Below are 23,021 nucleotides of genomic sequence, written 5' to 3'. Positions count from 1 at the left end.
GTGTACTTTCAACATAAATAGACAGTGGTTCTGTACACCAACCAGTGCCTGAGACTATGGGACGCATTGGTGGCAGACTTCTGTCTTTATGAACATTTGGTAAGCCATAAATCTTAGGAATAGTTGGATTCAAGACATTAAAGTATTTGAACAGTGGTTCATCTATTAAATCAGTAATTAATAAGTCAAAAATCAAAAAAGACACTTTATCAATGATGGCATTCACTGTAACTCCAGACGCAAAGGTACTTTTCCTTGTAGGTCTTGTACTGCTTGTACACATATTCATAGTACTATACCATATATTCATCCTGTTAGAAATTTTACACTATACTCTCATTCATATGCAGACTGTAAAACCACAGATGTTATTTATTTTTGTTTCTGCCAAATATGTCATGCCTTCTATATAGGAAAAACAAATAGAAACTTAAAGGATAGAATATTGGAACACATAAGAGACATCAGAAATAACAAAACTACTAGTGCGCTTTGCTCAACATGTTTTAAACACTGACCCTTCACACTCTTTCAAGTTCTTTGTTTTACAACATATACATAGAAATGTGAGGGGAGGAGATATAGAAAATTTCACAGAGAGCCGAGAACAAAGATGGATTATCAAGCTCAATGCTGATAGATATCCAGGCTTAAATGGTTGTACATCACTGGTTCCATTTCTTAAAGCTAGACGCCTTCAACACAATTAATTTTTTGCAAAAAATAAATATATATATATATATATATATATATATATATATATATATATACATATATTTCTTTTATTATATATTTTGTATTATGCATTCTTTTTTTTTTTTATATATATTATATATATGCATTTTTATATATATATTATATATTGTTGCAGTTTGGTTATGAATACAATTTTTATACTCAAAAATTTTTTTTATATATGTTTTTATATATATGCATTTTAATGAGATTATTTAACTGTTTTAAATTAGATAGGCATAAATATGAACATATTTACATTTTTGTATACACTATATTTTATATTCAGTGATTTTACAATATTCTTGTCATATATGCCTTTAAATTTTCAAAAGTTGTATGATGTCACTAATTGGAAAAGTTTTTTGACTGAGGATTGATATAAAACAAGCAGTTGAACAGTTAATTCTTTGTCTGATGAAAAGCGCCACCTCTCCTTTTTACTTTGTTTAAATAAAGACGTTATTGTGTGGTACCCGGTATAGTGCTTTCTCTCATAAAGTTGGTATTGTGTTTGTATTCCATCTTCTTGTTATACACTTCCTTGAAATTGCAAGTATAGACCATACTAGATACATGTTTGACTTATTCAAATGAGGACCATCGTTCACATTTAATAATGCAAGAGCTTTAGTTAAATAAAATGATTAATTAAATAAAGCTTGTAGAAAGTTATTAATACCATTCCAAAAATAGCTTAATTTTAACACAATCAAAGAAAATGTGGTTCCAATCTGCATTATGTACTTGCTCACATCTCCAACATATTCCTTTTATGGAAGAACTAATTTTACTGATTCTGTCTGGGGTTAAGAATGCTCTGTGTAAGCATTTCCATTTAAATACTTTCCAGTATTGTGTAAAGGATGTATATTTTATTGATAATAAAATATTTGTTTTAATATCTTCAGTTAACTGTATTGACTGTCCTTTTGTTATACATTTCCAATATGAGGTTTTGGGTGTTGTTTTATAGTTTATCAATGTTGTTGTTGTTGTTTGTCTTTTGGCTTTTCCCGGTAAGGGGTCACCACAGCGGAACTCCGGTCCGCTAATGATTATTTTGTAAAATTTGAAATACTGTTTCCCATGTCAAAGTCATATATGATTTCATGTATGTATTTTGTGAATTTAGGTATTTCTTTAAATGAAGAATTGTTAATTATTCTACTTAAATCTTGCAAATATGACAGAATACTCTGTAAAGTTAGCCAGTCCTGTTGTGGAATTTTGTATGTTGTTTTTATTAATGCATATCTAAAACTTTTAGTTGTTTGATACATTGGAGCTAACAGACAAATCCTTTCTGTTCCCAGGAATTAATAATTTCTCTATACATTTTATGTGGAAAGTTCTTTGCAACTATAAATGGTGTTAAAAGATCCAACCAGATTTTTAAATCTGTATTTGCATTAATAATTTTCCTAAAACAATCAATGTAATAATTAATCATATGCGTTTTAATGGGTTTAGTTACGTTATATTGCATACTAATAGATAATATGTGCCATGGCAAATTGTTTTATCTGTTGTTTGATTTTTTTTTAGGTCAAATTCATGTATTGATATTATAGTTAGTAGTTCTTTCTGAGTTGCAGAGTAATTTGGACTTACTTCTGAGATTGTTTTAGATGCTTTTATATATTTTGCTATATCAGGAAAGTTTAATCCTCCCTGTTTCCATGGGCTGATGTGATGTATTAAATAAAGCTATTCTGTTTCTTTTGGGAAACCATAAAAATGTTATTAGGCATGAATTTATTTATTTAAGTATATTCCTTTCTGGTAACAGTTGTATTGCCAAGGCTATATAGAGGATCTTGGGCAGTAAAACCATTTTTATTAACTGTAGTCTATCTTCAGATGTTAATATTATTTTATTCCATTTTTCCTCAGAGATTTTAATTGTATTGATGATTCATTTCACAATTTTTGACATAGTCTGTGTATATCTGAATTATACCATGTTAACTATCTGTTGGTTGACCATTCTGGTTGGCTGGTCCATAGACTCGTTCATCTACTTTTTAGACCCAAAATATTACAGTGAATGATATTTCAGGGAACAGTTTGAAGATGTTGCATAGATCACATATATAAAAAAGTGAAACTTTAAAAATTACACTCAGAAATAATCACATTCAAATATTGCATAGGATTGTATGGTATATAAATCATAAATATAAGTTAAAGCAAAGAAAACATAAGGTATGTACATAGTAAATACAAAATTTAAATATGTAAAAAAATAAAACTCATGGACTTAGAAGAATATAATAGAATAAAGTTCAAATTTTCATAATTTATATTTGATGGACTATGTGTAGAGTAGGGGAAGAATGGATTGATAATGGAAATGTGAAATATATGAGGTGTCTTTATTTAGGATAGAGAAGATGTGTGGAAAATCAGTGGGCTGGTTTTCATAAAGTTAAGCATAAAGTTGGCAGCAAGTTAATATCAAACTATGAGTTGATTTGCAGTTAGTGGGTTGTTTGCTGCTTAACAATTGCCTTGATGTTGTTGATGTGTTTGGGTACTTTGAATCTGGAGCTAACATATCTGTTTACTATTAACTAAGATATTGTTCCAGTGTGCCAGCACAATTTTATTAGAATTTTTCTCCATTAGACCTATGATAAAGTCATATCTGTTAGAGTAATGGCTCTACATTGTTCTGATTCCTGAGAAGTTATATATTACAGGAATAAGTGGTTAGTTTGTTAATGAAGGACAGTAGTTGAGGTGCAGGAGTTGGAATAATGGGAAACATAGGAAATGTGTTGTGTGTTTGAATATTTTTTTTAAATTGTTTAGATATGGAAATAAATCCACACCTTTTGCTTGGGGCCATTTTGTAGCCGGAGGTAAAGGTGATAAAAGGGAAAGATTGCAGTGTTTTTCATGTAGATCATTGTTGCAAAGGCCAGACTAGACAGACTCCTGCACTACAGGGACACAGCACATTCTCTAGGTAAAGCCATCATCTACCCATGCCATCTTCAGCTCTTTTTTGTCACTCTTTGTGTAGTCCAAACCTTTTGTTAGTGTTCATAGCCTGGCATTCTTTGCTTGCTCCAGAATTGTGCAAGAATACATACCTTATTAGGAAAAAAGCTTTTGAATTCTATTTTACTAATGTAATACTGTATTGTATTGTATTACTTTGGGGACCGGCAAATATCTGGTTATGAGTGTGAGTTTTGTTTAGATCTAGAACTTGATGTCTGTTATTTTTGCATTTGCCAGTGCTTTAACCTGAAGATGTTAAGAAAAAGGAGGATTCCCTTTAAAACCACCTAGATATCAAATGGCTTGAGGAATTGTCCAGTACCACTACCATGGCTTTGAGTGACTTTTCCCCTGTGATGAATGCCCTTCCCAAAAGTGCAAAGAGAATAGAGCAAATGAGAAAGTGGACAGTGATATTGGAGATGCAACTATGATATCTAACATTCCTGCTCAATTTGAGGGAAAATGCAGGTCCCAGTGAAGTGCTCTTGCAACCTCCAGCCTATGAACCTGAGTTATTCAAGGCTTCTGATAAAGCCAGAAGCATAACTAGAGTGGGGCATAGGGGCATCTGCCCTGGATGCATGGTGTTAGGGGGTACCGTTGGCAGATGTTGATCGGTGGGTAATACAGTGCAGGCATTCATTTCCATACTGGCTTTTTCTGAATGTACTTTTATACTTGCCCTCAGGACTGACTATTTGATTCAGTCCTTCATGTGTGTTACAACTTGTAGCAAGCTACCTGCTTCAGTTTTTAAATGTGGAAGACTTTCCCTTTTTTTTTTTTTTTTCCTTAAAGCTGCTTAAAATGGGGAGGTAAGGGAAACAGAAGACCTGGCACTTTTTTCTTTTTTCAGTTTTTGAGATCGGGGATGGACTGCTTTTCTTGCTCCACTTCTTACCTTTTTAGTAAAGAGCACTAAATTGAATGGATGGAGGGGTGTCAGATCATGGAATGGCATCGGGCGCAAGATGAGCCAACTGTTTTTCTGGATAAATTCAGCCATGGAGTCTGCCATAACTGTTGGGGAACGGTGATCCTACTGATCCAAATTCCTTCACATGAAATTCAGGTCGGGCATCAGCTTGTGTTTAACTTTCTGTGATACCTGATTTATGGTTTCAGAGGGAAGAATAGTTTCCTCAGAATCTTCGTTAAGGAGGAAATACCTGATGGAAGAATGGAAGTGTGGGAATCCTGTTCTTCTGTAAGGCAGCAGCTGCCTCTGCTAAAATGACCCACAGATTCAAGCACTGGGCACCTGCCCAGCTCCCAGCAGTTGTCTGAGCCTCAGGTAACTGACAGGCCTTCATTTGCTTCCCCTTCATCCAGGTTGCTCCCCAACAGTAAATCTGTCTGGATGAAGGGTTCCTACAATTCTTACAGAACCTGCAGCCAGTGGCAGGTCAGCCAGCAGTGTCTGGAGTGGATTCCTCTAAATGGGACAGGAAACCGTCCCCTAAGGAGAGAGTCTGACTCCTCAGACAGTGTGGAGGGGGTTGGATTATGCTTCCTAGATGTCTTCCTCTTGGGATTTGATACTAACCTTGATGATACCATGTCACTATGTCCTCTGCTTCACCCACAGAGAAAATCTCATTTGGAGATAATATTTGTAGGATTAAAGACATATTCAGAAGGGAATTGAGAGGTTTCTGATGCTGAGAATCATTCTGTTGACATTGTGGGTATGCATGCCTGTACATGAGTTTGTATTCTTTAGTTATGTGAGCTTTTTTGGAACATTTAAGGTATCTGACACCCAGAGCTCTACTTTTAAAATGCCTGATGAATGTAGCATCCAGGGAAGCAGCTACAAGGTCTGTAATTAGGAGGCATGCCTGGCTGAGTCTGCAGCTCCTTACTAGTCCCACTTGATAAAGACTTGCTCTTTAGGGTCCCTGTAGCTGAAGCTTATGCAAGTATTGAGAAAAATGGAAAAAGCATGCAGTTAGCAAAGCAGCACTTTCACTCCCTCATTCCAAGTTATGAGAAAACCTTTTCTAAATGTGTGCAGTACTGTTTGCAGCATGATAATGGTAGGCAGATTAGGTGGGGCGGGGGGCAATACAAGAAAAAGCGACAAGGAGACCAACACAGAAACCACATCCCACCAAGGGTAATAGCTATGACTATCAAGAGAGACTGTTCCCAAAACTCCAGTCCTAGCCCTGCTCACCTCCTCAGTCCTACCCACAAGATACCAGAATGCTTTACCCAGTTTATATGAAATTAGGAAAACAACATAGGAGGCCACTGAGTACTGAAAATCATGCGCATGACTGCAAATCTCAGTTCCTAAGAAGACTAAAGATGTTGGGCATCATCCCCCGTTATACCCAGTGACCAAGTGCATCTGGTTATTCCTGTCTTGGAAGAACCTGTCCAACTGGGTGTAATAGAACCTGTAGCAAAAGAACACCAGAGCCAACAATTTTTATTCAAGGCTGTACTTAGTTCCCAGAAAGGAGAGTCCATCATGGCACATCTTAGTGCTCTCAAGCCTAATGCTTCAGTTGCATGCTGTCTTTCCTGTCTTTTCAAGCTGTAATGGGGATTCTAGACATAAGGGATGCCTGTCTCCATATTTCCATTCACAGGGACTACAGATGCTTCCTTGGATTTGAGATGGGGTCTCCCACTCTCAGTTTCTTTTTTTGCCCTTTAGATTAGCTTCTGCACACAATTTACAAACTGCATTCTGTTTTATCCTTATCTGGATGACTGCCTGATTCAGGCACAATAACAGAAGAAGAAGATGCTGAGACACCTACAATTCACCATGAATCGTCTTCAAAACATGATATTCTCACTCATTTCCCCAAGTCAGCTCTCAAACCTTCCAATACTGTGATATTCTTGGGGACCTTACTGAATTGCAGTAGTCAGCGGTCCTTTCTTCAAAGGGATAGGGTCGAATTTTCAAGTGTAGTACTTCCACAGCTTGACTGTCAAGAATATAGTTATAGCCATGTAAATCTTAAGGACACGGTGTTTCATGGTTTTCTCTGTTCTAATGGTTTACCTGATGAGGCTACGTGTGACAAATCTGCAGTAGAACCTAAGAGACACTGGGGCCACCATTGTGAGTGCCTGAAGGAGACAGCTGTCTTGCTGCTGTGCATCTCACGGTAGTTAGGTTGGTTGTCCAACCAAGCAAGACACTGGCAATCAGTTCACTTCATACACAATACCCCCATCCAGGCCATTACCACAGACACTTCAGACCTTGCTTGGAGAGCCTTTCCAAGTGTCTTACGGCCCAGGGATTATTGGGATCAAACCCATAGGAAAAAGCACATCAGTCTGAAGGAAATGATTGCCATCATCCATGCACTGAAGTCTTTTAAGCCCATTTCAATATGAGGAGTATTGCAAGTTACATCAGACAGCACAACTGTGATGAAGTTTATAAACAGTCAAGAGTGGGACTTGGCACATGTGAAGTCCAATTGAGTATGCTGACAGTGATTGCTTGTGAAATAGCTTTGCAATCCCAAATGTTCCTGAAGGCATTGTACATTCTATTTCTGTTAAACTCAGTGGTGGACCAGCTGAGCATATCAGCTGCAGAACTTCATGACTGGGTTTTACACAGGGATTACTTTTTACAGATAATTTGTATGTGAAGTGTCCCAGAGATGGATCTGTATGCTTCACCAACCAGCACGCAAGTAGAGAAGTTCTGCAGAATACCTCATATAAAGGAACTTGGGCAATGAATTCTTCTCCTTCCAATGGACACATCTCTTTCTGTATGTATTCCTTTTGATCCCCAAACTCCCTGGCACAATCCAGAAAAAAAAAAAGGGAAGAGGGTCCACAGTGTTTCACCTTTTTGGTCTGTACAGCATTGATTCTCTCGTATCCTGTGGGAAACCTCTCACACTGCCTGTGCAACTGGACCTCATATCTCAGGATAAGTGGGTCTTTATACATCAAAACTGAAAGAGTCCTGCATCTCACTGCTTGGATGATTTATTCCTGATGCCCTACAGACTGCAGATTTCTGAATATGTGCTGTCATAAAGAAGGCCAGGAAGCATTCTACCAGGAAATCTGACCTGGCTAAATAGAAGATAATTGCAATCTGGTGCCAGAGAAACCCTTCTCAATGTCCTGCAGTACTTTTTGAACTGTTTAATTTAGACTTTTATGCCTTTTAGCCTTCTCGGCCTGCAGATTGATGGAGCCTTCTCTCACTTTTTTTTTTTTTTTTTTGCTACTGGTGAAATACTTGCTTAAAAGATTCCTACATATGAGACCACCTAGAATTGTAATTGCTCCTCCATGAGACCTGAGTTTTGTACTGAAAAAGCTTACTTACTCCTCTTTAACCTTACTGTGTCTATATCCCTAAAATTCATGTTAGACAGCCCATTTTTAGTGGCCATTGCTTCAGCTAAAAGGGTGTCAGAACTTACAAGCCTTTAACTGCAGTCCACCCTTTCTAATTTTGCAGGATATTGCCATTCGTAGAACCAACCCATCCAGTATACAAAATGTGACTGAATTGAATTGTCCCTTAATCAGATCACACAGCTATTTTTTTTCCTATTCCCCCAAGGAAAAATGAGAGTCATCTACTCCTTGAATATCCACAGGCAACTGATGTACTGTTTATACAAAAGTAAGGGCATCGGAACTTCAGATTTTCTCTTTGTGCACTATGCAAGAAAAACGAAGGAAAACCAACATCTGAGCAGACAATCCCCAAGTTTCTGTCACAAAGCATCTTATTTTGCTCTACTCTTACCATGGGAAAAGCTGTGTGTGTGTGTGTGTGTGTGTGTGTGTGTGTGTGTGTGTGTGTGTGTGTGGTAGGTAGGTAGGTACTGTAGCCTTTCTCATAGCTGTGCACATAGTCCATCTGATGAGTGCCATATGGTCTTTTGTTTATATGTTTTCCAAACACTACAGAATACACATTGCTTCCCAGACAGGGATGACTTTGCTGCTGTCATACTACTGGGCTTGTGACAAAACACCTCTGCCTATCCTGCCACCTTCCATTCATTGTGAACACTGGGAATTGTCCCAGTACTACCACAGCAGTGATCTTTATAAAGAATATAGTATTTGCCATGATGGTGGATGGTCAGGTAGATCAGGGATCCAGTACAGATCCCCCCCCCCTTGTCCTTCTTTGTGTTGGGCATCCCTTGGCTGGTGCTGGGTACCTTTTCTTGTGTTATTTACCCTACATCTATCTTCTGTCAGGCCTCAAGACATCGTCATGTCTGGATAGACATGGAGAGCCCAGGCTTCTAAGAGTCCTTGGCTCGTAGACCTGCTTAAGGGTTTCAGGTAATAAAGGATCCTGGATTTTGTCCTCTAGTGCCTTTCTCAGCAAGGGCAGGCTCTATATCCTGCTGCTCACCTGGGCAGGAAAGACCCTGAAGAAGGTGCAGGTGAGATGGCAGCTTTAGCCAGGAAATGTACTGAAATGTATACGGGCAGTTGTTTGGTCCTCCTAGAGGGAGGAGAGTGGTAAAGTCTGGAAGTCAGGTTAGACATAAGGCGTTTCGCAGTAGACTTTCAGTAGTAAGCCATATTTCAATAGTGTTGTAATTGAATAAACTCCATTATGGTGAAATTTCTGCACAGCTTTACTTCCTACCCTAGGAATAGCCATATTGATACCAAGAGCTCTTCTTGTATCTTATGTCAGCACGTGGAAACTGGAGTAACATGAGTAACATGTTTTGATTTTTTTAAGACTTTATTAGTTGTGGTCAGTATGTCAGAGTACTTTTGTAGGTGTACATGTAGTTAGATGTCAAGTCTTTTTATGTTTTGGTTGAGGTAAATAGGATGCATGCTACTTTGGTATTCATAACTATGAGATTCCTGTGCTAGACCCTGTGTGTTAATTTATTGAGGCTGTTTTAAAATGTGTTTATACAGTTCTGCTGCTTTTGTCAGTTGCAAGTGTGTCAACTGTTTATAGTAATGAGTTGGGGAGTGATTTGGGCAAGATGATAGAGAAAAAATTGAGGAGTGAGGTGGGTAAGGTGAGAGTGACAAGTTGTGAGGGGGAGATCAATAATAAATTGGAGAAAGAGTAGAAGACTTAACACCTTTACCTTGAAAGCTCTTTTATTTGAGCGGTGGACTCAACCTTATCATTGAAGGATCAATCTGACAGCTGTTAAATTTGGCTTCTGGATTAACTCTGAAACTGAATTGTTTGTGTTTGGCTAGATGTAAATGATAGTTGAGAGTTAAGACAGTATCTTTTAGTGTTTATGAACAGACATTTGGTTGCACAGGCATTTTTTTCCCATATTAATGTATAATGTGTTGGTAAACCACTAAATGATGGCCAGGATATTGTGACCTCTGTAGAAACTATACTGATATTTTGAGTGTGTGCCTTTTTATTGACCGGAGCAGTGAGTTCATTTTGGTACAGCTTTGTATTTTGTTAAGTTTAGCTGTGAAGCAAAGGTTTGTGATTAGATGTATTCTTTAGGGAATGGGGAAGCGCAGGATGCAGTTGTGGGGAGGGGAATTATGGCTGGATGCGAGGACTAACGTGGTGCTCTGAATTAAGTTAAATATAGTTTATAGATGTGAACTGTAGGCTTAGTGGTCATGAGTACAACTACCCTTAAGGCTGGGTGAAGGGTTATGATGTTGATTTTGCAACAATTTGGTCATTTTTCAAGACACTGTCTCCTGTGATATGTATGTACATATGTGTGTGTGTGTGTGTGTGTGTGTGTATATATATATATATATATATATATATATATATATAGATAGATATATAGATATATATGTATATATATATATATATATGTGTGTGTGTGTGTGTGTGTGTATATATATATATATATACAGTGACTGTTTTAAAATAAAGAAAAGGTGCGCAATATTGTGAGAGTGGTAAGTGCTTGAGGCTTAGATGTTGTTGGCTGAGGAAGATGCATTGTTGCGTTCTTAAGAAATAAGAACCAAAAATAATGTTTTATCAGGAAAAGGTGATTGTTTCAGATATCTTAAGTTTTATATAGCAGGAATGCATTTTTTGTGTTTTCTAACAGATACACATATATTTGAGATTTTGCTATCCATCTCCCTTAACTGTTATTAAGTTATGCAGTGTACAATATAAGGAGATCATCTAAGTGTCTAATTCTCAAGGTTTCATATGAATGTCTTGCATTAGCAGAGATAGTGTAATTTGAAGGCAGGGTCAAGTCAAATTCAGACCATAATTTTCTTTTGATATTGACAAGCTGCAATATTTGCAAAACAGTCAGCTGAAATCAGAAGTGCGGCTTTGTTGTTGTTTTTTTTTTTTCCCCCATAGAAATAAATATAGAAAAATCAAAAATATAAATATTTATTGATATCACATTTTAAAGTAATATATTCAGTATAACAGTGATATGTTTATTTACGTGTGTTGTGACACAAAAAAAAATATTAAAATGATTTACCTTTAACGTAACAGCTCATCCTGAAGTTTTTTTTTACATGATTTTGTCACTATCAGTCCCTTAAAATTTCATGTTTAAATGGTAAACAATTCTGGTGCTATTTGGAACATAAATAACTATAACCACTGAGTAGTTTGGGCACAGTCATCTGGAAAATGGTTCCTATTAAATGGGTTAGGTGGCACAAAGGGAAGCCTGTATGTAGAATCCCATTTTTTTTTCTCATATTGATTTCTTTAGCCGCTTAGGGATGGTTTTCATGACTTTATACTGCCATGATCATAATCTCAGTCCTTTGTTGTTTTGAATTAGCATGGGTGGAGATTTTTCAGTTTTTTAAATAATGTGGGGTTGACGGAGCTCTTGTAGAACTTTGCTTCTTTATATTTTTCAGTGCACAAAGTGATACAGCTTTTGAATACTGTTGTCAGCATACACATTCTAAACATGTTAATGTTTATTTAAGTGTTTTATCCTCAATATTGGACCAAGGTTTTTTGTATTTGAGAGTCGTGTGGTTTTGTGAAGACCAACTGTGTGATTCACAGTTGATCACAGCTGATTTGGCAAGACACTGATTCTTCAAAGTCACTGCATTCCTTTTCAGTGCAGTGACATTAATGGAGATTATATTTGAATGATGAGTGAAGGGAGGTGCCCAGCGGGGAAAAAAGTAAAAAAAAAAAAAATGATTCTGCAAGTCTGTGGAAGTGCCCATTCTCATAACCTGTCTCTCAAGATTGGGATTCACAATGGCTTTCACAAATCCAACTTGTACCCACTTCATTCCTGGACCCCATGTCTTGAATATGCTGTAGGGATTTAGAGCATATTGATCCGTTTTTGCTTCGTACTAACTTTGCTTGCTTTTAGGCAGTTTCTACATTACATTGCCATTTTTGTATCAGCGTAGAAATGCACTTCACTGTTTATATTTATGTGTAAATTTAGCTCTCAGTCATTTAATTTTCTTTCTTTTTTTCTGTCTTGTTCAGGAGGTGAGGCCCAGGAAGAAGACAGTAGTGACTCTGAAGCTGATGACCAAAGTATCACTCAGGATGCCCAACCAAAGCCTAGCCAGAATGCAACACAACCAGGAAGTGTCAGTCATAGATCAAAAGGATCAACAGGCAGAGTGCCATGGACAACAGACAATAGCTCTGATGACTCACGACGTTGGTCTGATCAATTAAGTTTGGATGAAAAAGATGGCTTTGTATTTGTGAACTATTCAGAGGGGCAGGTTCGGATGCATCATGTAACTCAGAACAGCACATACCTACAACCTCAGACAGCACAACTTAGCCATGTGGAGGTGCGGCCTTATTGCAGGTTAAAACCAGGTAATTGAAATGGGTCTCTGCACTGATTAATACCAAATATGTCTACTGTAAAAAGCCAAAAAAGTGCCTCATACTGTTTTCTTTTTTGTACGTCTTCTTGAGTTATGTTGTTCTTTTTAAGCGTCTTTATTGAATTATCACTTAAGACATAGGCATGTATACATTTATATAAAAGAAAGCAAACCATGTTAATATCTTCACACTTACAAATATTATGCATCACTTAACATCCTTTTATACAATTATCATCAGTTCACATTACATAAATTGCTCATTTCCTGCCTTCCCTTAAACCTCACTCCTACTCCAAAATATTATTCCGCCATTTTTTGTTCCCACAATTACCATTTTTTATGTAGATGGCTCTTACTCTTTTCTAAAGATCCCACTTCCAGTTCTTTTATCTCTTTTACAATGTTCTCTACTTTAAATGCGTTTGACTTTGATTTCCATTTTCTAGGAATTGCTTTTTGGGTAGATATCGGAATTAAACTTAACAAGGCCTTACTGTATGTAGGCAATTCAGATCCTGTATCCCAGTTAAAAAATAATTTCCTGAGTTATGTGCATTTCCTCACCCAATATTTCTGACAGAGTACTCTTTCAACTCATTACACTCCCAAAACATATGTTCCCAGTTTCCGCTTTCTTCCCCATCACACCTCCAACATATGCCATCTACCTGTGGAAAAATACCTTGTGGAATCTATTTGGGGTATAAAATACCTATGCACATACTTACAAGCACAAATCCTAAGTCCTAAATCTTCTAGACTTTGTTGCATATTTGGTAGCCATAAATATGCCCTCCTCTGTTTCCTTGTAAATTGCTTGTCCAGTCTCTCTTATCAATCTTTTCTAACCTCCTGTGATTGATTCCTGTAGTTATTGTGCAGTATTTTGTATGCAGTACTAATCATCCCTTTTAACAGCATCTACTGTTCTACATTCAACTAAAAACACTACCAGAGCAGACCTTTCTTTTAGGATTCCTCTATCCCTTTCTCTTTGCCTGTACTCTGTTATCAATTCCTGATAGGGAAATCAATTTCTAGCCTGCAGTCCAAATGTCTTCTTAGCCTCTTCACATTCTCTGAACTTTTCCTCTCTAGTTATTTGCTGCGAATATCTTGGTTCCTTTACTAGTTTTCTCCAGTAAATTCCAGCCCCCTTTTGACCATTCTCTGTATTCTTAATTGCAGTCATCCCTGCCAGCAGAATTTCCTTTATCCAGTCTCACTTTTACTTGGTTGTTAGAATACTTTCTGCTACCTTATGAATGTAAGATTCTGTATGGCTGTTGTTATTCTCCTTAATGATCTGCATCCAGAATTCCATGATCTGCTTGTGTCTTCAATTTCTCTTGCTTCATTGTCATCCCTTTCCACTTTGAATTATAGGTATTGCTTGTGTTGTGTATACAAGTCATAATTTTGTAGCTCTAAAATATCCATTCAAATTTGGTAATCCTAAACCACCTTGTTATGTTGGAATGATCAGCTTATCCCACTTGACCCTTACCTTTTTCCCCTCCCGGATAAAATCATTCAACTCTTTATTAGTGTCCACTTCTTCTCTGCTTGATAAAAGTATGTATGACCTGTATGTAAAAGTAAAGGGATTAAAAACATTTTCACTGCTTGTATCTTGCTATCCATATCCATAGACAAGAGCTTCCATTTTCTCTGTTTTTGTATTATCTTTTGTCTAGTCTCTTACCACATGTCTGTAGCTACCATAACAGAATCCTTTTTAACCCATACTCCTAAGTAAGTCATTTTATTGTGTCCCCATGAATAGAGGTATTGCTGAATCAGTTCATGTGTGTGTACATAGCTTTAGTTTTGTCTTCATTTTACATCCTGAAAAAAAGAAACTGAAACTGCCTCAAAATATTCCACAACACTGAGATATCCTTTTTTGGTTTTATCAGGTACAAAACATTATCATCTGCAAGTAAGGCCAACATTTCCTGATTGCCATACCAATTATGTCTTTGAAATTCTGAGTACCTTATTTTCTTTGCCAGAGGCTCTAAATGGAATGAAAATAACAAATGGGGAAGAGGACACCCCTCCCTGGTTCTTCTCTTCAGACATAACTTATCAGAGAGGAACCCTCCCACTTTAATTTTTGCCTTCAATCTCTCTTATATCCTCCTAATTAATCTTATTATTATATGAGGGAATGCGGATGCTTCCATTGCCATACTCATAAAATCCCAGCTCTGTCGAATGCTTTCTCTGCATCAAGACCCGTCAATAACAGCAGTATTTTCTTATGTTGTGCTTCACTCTTGATCATCACTGTTATATTAATGATGCCAAATGCCCCCCCCCCTGCCAAACACACACACACACACAAAACCATATTGATCCATATCAATGGCAATGCTTTTGCCATTATAATCATGGTTTAAAATTGAAATGGGCCCTATACCAAGCTACGTCTACTGGGTCTCTGCCTTCTTTGGGTATTACAGCCACCACCAAAATGTTGGTGCTACCTCTCCTTTTAAAATATTGTTATAGAAAACCTTCTAGATTTTTATCACTTTCTTCCCGCCTAGCTTCCAAACTTAAATCATCCAACCATCTGTTCCTGGAGACTTTCCTGCACATTGCTTATATGTCACTGTTTTTATCTCATCTCTTCCTGTCTTAACTGTTAGTTTTGAGCCACATCTGCCTCTGACATTGACATACTTAAGTCTTTCATAAAATTTCCATGTGTTCTTTTTCTTGATTTCCACATTCTTCTGCTTTATATACATTTTCTGCAATATGTCTGTTTATTTTTGTTGTTTTGTTTGAAACTCCCTAAGTTTGGCAACAGCTCTTTCTAGTTTCTGTTGCTATAGTAAGGTATGCTATTCTTAATATATTAGCAAGTGTAGTTCAAGTATTTTCAAAAGTTTTGGAATGTAAGCACAAACGTAAAATACAATCCCAAACCTAACAGCTAGTTTTGCCACTTCATTTTTTATGGAATACCTTTTTTCACTGTGCCCTACTGGCTTTTAGAGACCTGAATATTGTGATAGTTTTTTCCAAAACCACAGTAGTTGATGAGTTGTGGGGCCTAACATTTTTTACAGGGCTTGTCAGTAGATTGGGAGCCAAGACATATTGCTTTTTTGGCTTGTTTTCATAGGAACTTTTTATAGTAACCTGTATAAAGATTTATCTGGTATCAGGCCACAACATTTACCCAGGTAAGTGCAGGGAAAGGTGTTCTGGTCATCTCCACTTCCATCATACCTCTCAAACTCTTAGTGCAAGAAATCTGGACAAAGCCTGACAAAAGGGGGGGGGGCAAAAATAGAGACAGATTTTAGATATTGCTCTTACAAACCTAAAAAAGTTGGTAGAGTAGCAGGGTTTGTATCAGTGTACATTTTCTGAAGGAGTTGAAGTCTGAAACTGTAATGTATGTAATTATTTGGTGACTTCAATCCTCAGATCATCCCAGTAATTTGTCAGAAAACCACAAATTTTATGAGGAACGCACCAAAAATATGAGGCAAAAATCTGGACATTCTTCTAAAATCTGTACATTTGAGGGGTATGGTCCTTACATGAGGCACACTGTTATTGTACTATATCCCTTTACAGACTCCCATGAGTCTTGAGTTTATTTCAAATTTTGAGTCCTTAGCACAGCTAATTATGAAAATACTGCTGTGGTATTTTCTGTGCTAGTGGTCTCATTCTTTGTAATGTTTATCCGTTCAGTAGTGAAATTAATTGCTTTCACCAACAATATTGATTAGCTGTATTTAAAATAGGGAAGGTCCTTTTACTGTTTTATTGTTTTCCTGTAGTTTGTGTACATGTTGGTATTTGTATGTACTGCTTGCCTCTGACACTTGAGCCATTTAATTAAAGCTTAAACAATAAGTGTGAAGTACTTTAATGTGATGTGGAAGCTGAATGACTTCATTGTAAAAGTCTTTGTGTGACATTTTTTGAGGTGCTGGCACTAATGTTGCTCTAGTATCATTCTGTTTTGTTAGTGTAATAGGCATAGTTGCCCATTTTAAATGCAGTAAAAACACAGCTTGAATAAGCAAAAGCTGTGTAGATTTTTTAAATTTTCCTTAATGTTTTTTTCGCATATTTAACTACACTCAGCACTTATTCACAGACATTCAGAAGTTACCCTAAAATGTGTTATCCCCACACTTTCTAATTTTGTCCATCTCCACTGCCACTCAGCTCAACCAGTGGACAATTTGTAACTTCCTCCTATGTCTCCTTCAGTGTGCACAGGTGGTAGCCCTTGCCCTGCTGCCCTTGCCCATTGGCATAATTTAATTCCTCTTTATCACCTTGGCTACTCATCTTTGCCATATGAATCCTTTTTTATTTTGTGCTCCGTTTTACCTACCCTCGCTCTGCATCTTATTGTCCTTTCTGATGCCCACTGTATGTTACTTGTTTCATTATCACTAAAATTGTTAATTTGTTTTGTTTTATATGTATGCCCTTTCTGGCCTTTTCTTTCTTGGATCTCCAGCCTGAAATATGATTAATTTTGATGATGACCTTACCAGTACCATACCTATTTTCTCCTAAACTGATTCTAGAATTATTTTAATGTCAGATGTTAGTATGTGGTATACATGTGATGCATACACACGCACCCACCATAAGCTGGAGTACTTTACCACTCTGTAGACTGGAGTAGTTATACTTCTAATGTCAGGTATGCAAAACCTTTCTTATTTTCAGTGAATGGAAATTCTCTGGTTGAAATTGTCCATAACCCCACTAGAGAAGGAAATATCCTGAACCTAGTTTTCACAAAATCAACCCTAGACTGCCCCATGTCCATGAATGGTCCCCTCGGTTGTTGAGTCTGATCACTAAAGACCACCCTCTTTAAAGACTTTGAAAAAGCTAACCTTTAACAATTGCATGATGAAATCTCAAAATGTTCCTATGCTAACCCAAGAGTGGAACCAAGATATGCAGCCATCTAAACCAAAGATGTTTGTGCTAATTTAAATAACTGCATTGAACTGTAAAAGCAGCCAGAATAACTAGAAATCATCAGTACTTTTTGCTGTCTTGTACAAATGTATCTGTTGAGATTTCTCTAGAGCACTAGTTTGCCAAGGCTTACTGTCAGACAGAGAAGACTCCTTTGGGGATCCTTTAACACACATATCAATCATATTTTTAATATAACCTTGTGTTTTAATTGTTTTTTTGGTGAAATTAGCAGTATGTCACTTTAGGAATACCGACCTTTCTCAGTTACCTTTATTGTCTGTCTAGAGATTGCTTTTGAGGATTATACTATCTTTTAGTGACCTAGATTTTATGCTTTCTTATTCTCTTTTGAGTGTTTGTGGATGGCTAGAAGGTATTTTTCTAGGGGATGAACTGACTTTATGTGACTGCTTGTGTTTACTACTACTTATACTAAAATATTATGTGATTTTTACAGGGCAGCTAACTTATGCAGAAGCTTTCTCTGTTTTGACAGATGAATCTTATGTGCTACTTGTGTAACTTTGTTTTGTGGCATTTTCTGCTTTTTCCAAAGGGTTGTGTGCTGTTAGTGCTTACTAGTGACAACTTAACTTCTGCCTGACTCTTTTGGCATACCTTACCTGGTAATCAGGCTTCTAATGCGGTTACAGCATGGATACTTACCCCTGGTCCTGCTGGTCTGTCTCCATATGTACCTAAAAAGACAAAAAACAAGTAAAGCACGAATCCGTACCCTTAATGTGGGCTGTTCGTATGATTCAGCTGATGGTACATGACTCTGAAGTGGCCACTGTTGGTTACTCCGAACACTTACCTGTTTGTTCAAACTACAGAACAGGGGTTAATCACATCCTTTGCGGATGTTCCAGTGCACTATTTGGGCATGGTAGAACCATCCATTTTTGGTATGGGAGATACTTTGGGAGGATCTTCTCAAGGTACCGGAGGAAAGAAACCTCTTGTTCAGGATGATATGTTGTCCCCAAGCATGCACCTCTTATGGATGTATGTAGAAAGAAAAACAGAAAATTAATTACAATGAAAATAAATAAATGGATTCTGTCCATAAAAAATGTTATTACCTTGGCCAGATGTTTGTTTTAGTTACTCAAAATTGGGTGCAATTTGCCTTCTCCTAATATTTGTGCCCTTTTTTCTAAGTAAGAGGATCCTTTTTCTGATGAGTCTGATCTTTACAGAGACAGGGTTGTCTCACGTCACGGTTCTGTAGCTCAAAACTCTGATTCAGCAGATAGTGAGACTGAAGTTATCCCTAAGGAAGCTTTCTCTTTTTCAAAAGACTGTTTCCAGGCTAAGTGACATATTTGCTTGGGAACAAGCTGATACCCCCCCCCCCCAAGAGTTGGACAGTTAATATAATTTACTTGAACAAGAAGTCCCTAATTATGCACCAATTTCTCCTATTTTGCCAGCATAAAAGGATGCCATGAAAGCTGCCTGTAATGCTACTGGCTCTCTCATCAGTCCCTAAAAAGCACATTATATGCATATCTTACAGCTGACCCTGCTGCCGTAATGCATATGGCTCCAGGTCCTTCAACTCAGTTCCTGGGGATAAGGAGGGTAAGTGGTTGGAGAGAGAAAGAGACTTTTCATAGACTGTTATAGACCATTACTAGGCTAACGACCTGAAGGGCCTTTCCAAGCCTAGATAAGATTTCCTGAAAGAATAATGATGTCCTCCAACCAAATAGGACATTGAAGGCCAGGCATTTGTAAACTACCCTCTCCATAAGGGACATGGGTGCCAGGCCCAGTGTAAATTTCCTGTTCTCCATCCACTTGTCTAGGTTGTGTTTAAACTGGGTAATAAACTCAGCTCCAAATGGATGGGAAATCTGTATCATAAGACGGGCACACATCTGTCTCTCCAGCATATTCTGTTTAAGTAACTGACAAAATTCAGGTCCCTAGACCTTGTATTCTGGTACTCTTTGACTTAAGAATTTGTAGGAGATTCATTAGTGTGGGGTTTGTGGATGCCTTCTAAACTAGGCATAGATCACCCCTCAGCAATCTGTAGGAGAATGAGTAGAGGGAAAGGTATTTAAGGCACTCTGCATAAGGCAGGTTTGTTACATCTTGTATTCTTTTTGTAAGGAACCTTTGAAGTTACTCTAGTTGCTTCATTTGTCTGGTCAGATACATATAGCGACCCTCATGCGGCAAGCAGCCAATCAATCAACATCAAAAAAATCACATCATGCCAAAAAAAAAGAAATTGATTGGCTGTTTGCTGCAGAACAGGCCTATGCACTCTACAAAACTCTACTCTAAATATAAGTGAAATAAAAATGGTAAATTTTTTCTTTTGTGTGCTGTGTTTGCTTCAGTTGGACTGCCTTACCTACTTTGCTGTGGTTGTGCTGTTTTGCTTTTTGCTGTTGCTGTTGCTTGCCTGGAGGAAAGTTGCCCTTTTCGCCCCCTCTGTTTATTTGTATGTGCTGTCTGCTGCTTGGAGGAGTTTGGTTGCTAGTTTGCCTGGTTTGCTTGGCTGTTGCTGCCTGGAGCTGGGAGGAGCCTTGCCCTAGCCCTGCGATACATAGCAAAAGGAGCACTGTCTTGTAAGGGCAAAGTACAGTGGGATGGTGACCTCTTTGAACCTAGATGCCATGCCGTTACTTATAAGTTGCGCAAGATAAAAAGATTTCTTCACCAGTGTGACTATATGGTGATCGAACGTAAGGCTACTGTCTATGTGTGCATTCAGATCCTTGACCACTGGGTCGACTGTTAGGGATGTATCTTCTCCACATTAGCCTTCAAAATCATGAACTGCCAGAGCTATATGTGGAAGTTTATTTTAAAATGTACTAATAGCTTAGAAGAGTTTTCTGCTTCTCTGACCCCTGAAGGTAGGTCTTATGTAAATCAGATTATGTCAAACCTGTTTCAGGTTTCTAAGCATGCCTTAAAAAGCGTTTATGATTGTGCCAATAATGTTTCCAGGGTTTCTACTTCAGATTCTGTTTTAAGGAGATTTGCTTGTGTAGGTAACAAAAATATTTCAGATGACTTAAAGTCAGAGATTTTGAGTTCACCTGTAGACACAGAAGATGTCCTTACATTCACTGCTACAGTATTCATAACTTATGGGATTCCCTGCTGTGGAGGCCTGTAGTCAGGCCTGCCTACCAAAGCCTACCGTTGCTTTAAGGTATGCTGAACTTCACCTAAGCGCTTTTCGCGTAGCGTAAGGCATAAAGGCGACATTTTTAACTGTCTGCTTCTCTCCATTTTCTGCCATTTTTTCTGTATGTTTGTATCTCAGTGATTACTCCTGTTTGCTGAAATCCTCACCATTGCAGATAAGTATCCAGTTGGGGAGGGGGGGGTTCTTATTCTTGAATTTTTTGTGTCGTCCAGGAAGGGTAAATGCCAGTGTGGGAGGCAGATTCCCCATAAAGAACAGCACGATAAGTGCCTTTTTTGCCTAGAAGCATCTCAGAGCCATACATCTTGTTCAATTTGTCAGACATTTGTCCTGAAAACCCTTCACAGTAGACTATCTTCCCATTCATTGTATCTTGAGAACCAGCGTCTTAAACTTCTTGCTAAAGATACTATGGATGGAACTTCCCACCCCAAGGGTCAGCCATCAGGGAAGAAGATGAAAAAGGTAAGACCCAAATCTTCCACTGTCCAGCCTCTGCTGGGTGTTTCTTCTGAGGTTGTTACAAACTTGGAGGCTTGCCTGGCTGTTATCGGATTTCTCTGCCACGTCTGGGTTAGAGGCCAGTGAGGATCTGGTATGCAGCATGTCCGACAAGGCTTTGCAGGCGTCTATTTCACAACTTCAAGGGGAACCACAGTTGATTGTTTCCAAGGGGTCTAGGTGGGTTCCGCAGATTCTTCTTAGGGAATAAGTTCCTACTATGGTTATGGACTGCCGTCCTGAGTCACAGCCTTCTCAGTTTTCAAGGGTGGACGTTCCCTTAAAAAAGAAACAGATGACTACCATGTTTCTTCTGCTCCAAGGTGTCCGCAAACTGAGTGGCAGGCCTTTACTCAGGGGTTATTTAATGCTTTACTGCCATTAAGGCCTCCTCAAAGGGTTTCAGATGTTCTTCGTGTTTCACTGTTGCAGTCTTCACATTTGGGTTATCTGCTTGCAGTAGCTCTCAGTCAGCCTGATTATCAAAGTCTTGGGTCCTGCGTCGGATGCTGTCTCATCTTCCATGACATCAGGTCATCAGGGGTATAAAGCATGCAGCCAACACCATTACATCGGTCTTTCTTGCCGTGTGGTGCCCGAAGCAGAAGCAGTTCACAAGTGCCGGTCAGCCGACTCCTGAAATTTTCGTTTTCGAGTTTCAGAACCGAAGTCTTCAACTAAGCTAAGTACCCCCGTTGGGTAAACTTTTTCTTGCTCTAAACTGATGTCAGTAAAAGTCAATAATTGTATTTCTTGTGGAAAGCAAATACCTCATAAAGAATTTCATTCTTACTGTATTCCTTGCCTAGGCCCTGACCACGACGTACCTCGCTGTCGGTTTTGTGCCTTATCTAAACACTGAACTATTCATTGTTGGTATAGTTATGCTTCTAAATATTTTGGTACTCGGTTCAATTATCCAGATATGGCTTCGATAAGCCACCCGACTACCAACATTCCAAAAAACGCAAAGATAAAGACAGAGACAGACCGCATAGGTGCAAAGCTGACGACGACGCTTCTCCTAAGCTAGTTGCCAGTTCGCCGGTACTCAGTGAGGTGCTTTTGCAGCCCCTGATACCCACTACTTCAGATTCGCAGGCCTCTACTGAGACCCATTCGGAGTCCGGTATGCCGCAAAATGCTTCAACTGTGGAACCTGCAGATGTCTCTACCTTGGATGGGTCCTGAGCCGCTGTGCAGGCACTGGCTTCTGAGAGTTTATTCAGGCTTACAGACTTGCATATTAAACCGATGCCATCTTCTTCTTCAAGGCCTAAAACTCGATCTATGCATAGAAAACCAATGCCCAGATCACATGGTCAGGTCTTTATGCCTAAAAAACAAATGATAAGAATGCTGAAGACCTTACTACTTTAATCAGGGGAAGACAGTCTTCTCCCTCTAAGAGACCTAGGTCTGAGTTTGTTTATGCTTCTTCTGATTAGGATTCTGAAATTTCTGTTTCCTCTGAAGACCAGGATTTACCCTTATCTACCTATGAGGATTCTGATGCAGAGGACTCTCTTCCCTCTGCTTCCCCTCTAGAGGATTTCTCTTTTGGTGAAACCTTCCATACTCTTAGGTAGCACTTTCACTGGGAAAGCCAGGATTACTGTGACTCTAAAAAGAGGCTTAGGGATTTCTTACTCCTGCCCCAACGCAGGCCTTTAGTTATCCCCCCTGTACTGCACATTGTTGATGATGCCTTTTCAGAATCTAGCTTGGTCCCTGACTCTTTACCTCCTGCTCCCAGAAAATCTGATAGATATTACAGGTCTGCTGACTCTCACAAGTTCCTTTT

The 23,021-nt window shown here is 38.3% G+C and overlaps 1 protein-coding gene across 1 annotated transcript in view; it reads left to right on the top strand.

The window, feature by feature from the left end:
• The window catches only part of WDFY3 (WD repeat and FYVE domain containing 3), a 5,086,165-nt gene that overhangs the window by 4,929,197 nt on the left and 133,947 nt on the right, over window positions 1–23,021 (top strand). The window contains exon 62 of the mRNA XM_044059488.1: window positions 12,194–12,541. Within this exon, the coding sequence (XP_043915423.1) occupies window positions 12,194–12,541 (348 nt within the window). The remainder of the gene's footprint in view (window positions 1–12,193; window positions 12,542–23,021) is intronic.

The sequence above is a fragment of the Protopterus annectens genome, chromosome 17.part0, assembly GCF_019279795.1.
Source record: "Protopterus annectens isolate FY-2018-M chromosome 17.part0, PAN1.0, whole genome shotgun sequence".
Classification (NCBI taxonomy): Eukaryota; Metazoa; Chordata; order Ceratodontiformes; family Protopteridae; genus Protopterus; species Protopterus annectens.
The sequence above is the reverse complement of the archived record's forward strand: the minus strand, read 5'-3'. Positions and strand labels throughout refer to the sequence as shown.